This window comes from Penaeus vannamei, chromosome 22, assembly GCF_042767895.1.
Source record: "Penaeus vannamei isolate JL-2024 chromosome 22, ASM4276789v1, whole genome shotgun sequence".
Classification (NCBI taxonomy): domain Eukaryota; kingdom Metazoa; phylum Arthropoda; class Malacostraca; order Decapoda; family Penaeidae; genus Penaeus; species Penaeus vannamei.
Genome location: NC_091570.1, coordinates 6024153 through 6026652, shown reverse-complemented (window position 1 = coordinate 6026652; position 2500 = coordinate 6024153). Strand labels below are relative to the sequence as shown.

The following is a 2500-nucleotide window of genomic DNA, read 5'->3' as shown; positions in this document are numbered from 1 at the left end:
ACTGTCATCTGGTGACATTACATAACATTCCCGGCCCATTGCGTCACCTGTCAGCTGCCACCTATCGCCAGCCTCCCAGGGATACAACAGCCTCGCGTTAAAGTGATCTAGACAAAAGGGTATTCTTCGAGAGGGACACGACCATCCCCGTGGAACAGAAGCAGGCCTGTGACGAGGTCCTTTCCGTTCCTTCGAGTAGAAAATCCCCGCTGCAGAGGAATGGGTTATCCCGGCGGTCTCAAGGCCAAGCTGGAGTCGCACCCTGCCGCAATCTCCTAACAATAGCGCAAACAATCAACATTCTCCTTCCCTGTTTACGAACTGATCTGTCAAAATTACACCATTCGTATTTTACAAAAGCACCTGAAAACGCAAAACAAATAATTAGAGATTAGAACGAGTTGGAAAAGCGTAAAACAAAGTAAAGTGAAAATTATCGGGCCATCACTAGCTCCCACCGGTGTTTGCGAGTAAACACAGGTATGCTACGGCGCTTACCTGGAACCCGGATATTACTCATCAGTTTTCGTGAATATTTTAATTAAAATAACCTGCTAGCACTTTGTCAATTAAGCTAAGTTAATATATAAATGCAAGTAATTCTGTCGCTTAAACTTCCCGCATTTTCAGTTGTAGATAATGTTTTTATGCGATATCGAGGGATCACGCTACTTGGCAACACTCCAGCAACGTTTGCAGTAATTGCACGGGAACGAACATTCACTTTCGTTTATCTTTTACCCGTTCACTTCGTCGATTTGCAACGCTGCATGAGTTCTGATTACAACAGATATTTACTTTATGGCATGAGAATAAATTGCGGGTTGCCTCGTGCTTCGCTTGAAAACTGCTTGCTACAAAACAAGTTTCGGGCAGATTTACATAAAGGATTAAGAGAAGAGGACGGGACATAAGTATTTTTTTTAATCTGCACATTCTGACTGTAGGATAAATTCCATGAAAAAAAGAATCAAAATCGTTCTCCTGATAATGAAAACCCAACGCAATGACGAGGAAAGGTAACAAAAGAGAGGAAGGCGAAATGGCATCACGACGAAGCAAATACACAAAACGTGGGCATTCAAAACACGACTGAGGTTAAATTTGATATTCAACGTGTGGAGACGAAAGGCATCTATGTGTCCTTGATGGGGTCACCTACCCACGCCATTCACTCGCAACTCGTCAGGTACCTACTGGCCTCGCGAAGGCGAAAATGAAACCAGGTTAAACTCGAAGCGAGAGAAAAAGCGAAACCGCAGGACTTTTTGCGTACACTTCCTTCCGAGGCCGAGCTTAACCGCCTCACATACAGACGGTAAAAAAAACGGTCTAAAAAAACGATCGTCGTATCACGTGCTTAACTCTACGCTCTCTGCTTTAACCAGGCTTGAACCTTGGCAGTGAGTTCGCCAAGGCTCGCGACCCGTCCCAGCAGCGTGCCCGAACAGGTGGGCAGACGGACGAGCTCCTGCTGTACCGGTATTTAGTTCATGGTCGCTACTGCGCACGCGTCTTTCACTCGGAAGAACAGCATGCACAAGTGATCGTCCTACTTAAAAAGATACTTTCTAACGCCAAGTTCACTATTATAACAACAAATGAATCTGTTTTTATGCGTGAGTGTTTTTCGATGTTGCTAAACCAGTCACGCAAGGTGATTGATTGCTTCTTTCTTTTCGTTCATTTCATGATCGCTTGGCATTTTCTAATCAACAGTTAATTCTAAATTGTGTACTAAATCCTCCCCTTACTGTAATAACCTTACATGAAGCAAATCAATCCAATTAAACTCTACTCAGCAACTTCAGTTTTTCATTTATTAATTCCACTTATTATTCCTCGCTTGAATATATCCTGATAGACATACGTATAAACAAAAACAATAAAAATACGAGATCTGAGTGGTGCGAGTTAATCTATACCGTATCATATTTCGCTGATGAAAAGGGTAATCGAATACATGAAAAGGTATCAGCGTTAATCAAACGCGGCACAACTCTACCCAGAGAACCCAGGGCGTTTTAGGACACCCGAGACAAAGCCCCAAAATCATCTCTTGTTTCTTTCTCCCACACCATCACTGAGTGGCTTGGGACACCCACACAAGACACACCACCTACACCCTCCTCCACAAGCTAGCACATAACAAGCTATTCACAGATCTAAATCACTCACCAAATTTGGTCGAATGTGTCCTCACAAGTTTTAGAATACTTGTGGGGGTGCAAATACAGGCTGAAATAGAGGAAATGAACACTTTGGTTAACACACACTGCGAGATATCCCAGGTTTAAGCTTAAGTACTCATGCGCGGCACACCCTCTCTACTTGAAATTTCGGTTTTGTGGGAAATTTCGCCCTAACACACAAGAGAAACAGGGAAGGTAGCAGCGTCCTCTACGGACAGTTTAGTCAAGTCCAAGCCAAGATGAGTGTCCTACCAGGGGCGGGGAAGATGTTCCAAACGGCAATGTTGTTAAATACCATTTTAAGGCTA

At 43.6% G+C, this 2500-nt stretch overlaps 1 protein-coding gene across 4 annotated transcripts in view; it reads right to left on the bottom strand.

The window, feature by feature from the left end:
* The window catches only part of Baldspot (elongation of very long chain fatty acids protein baldspot), an 84664-nt gene that overhangs the window by 20698 nt on the left and 61466 nt on the right, over positions 1 to 2500 (bottom strand). Inside the window, exon 2 of one of the 4 annotated variants that reach the window (XM_027368585.2) lies at positions 2179 to 2238. The exons of the other annotated variants lie outside the window; for them this stretch is intronic. Within the exon in view, the coding sequence (XP_027224386.2) occupies positions 2179 to 2238 (60 nt within the window). The remainder of the gene's footprint in view (positions 1 to 2178; positions 2239 to 2500) is intronic. 4 annotated transcript variants of the gene reach the window in all.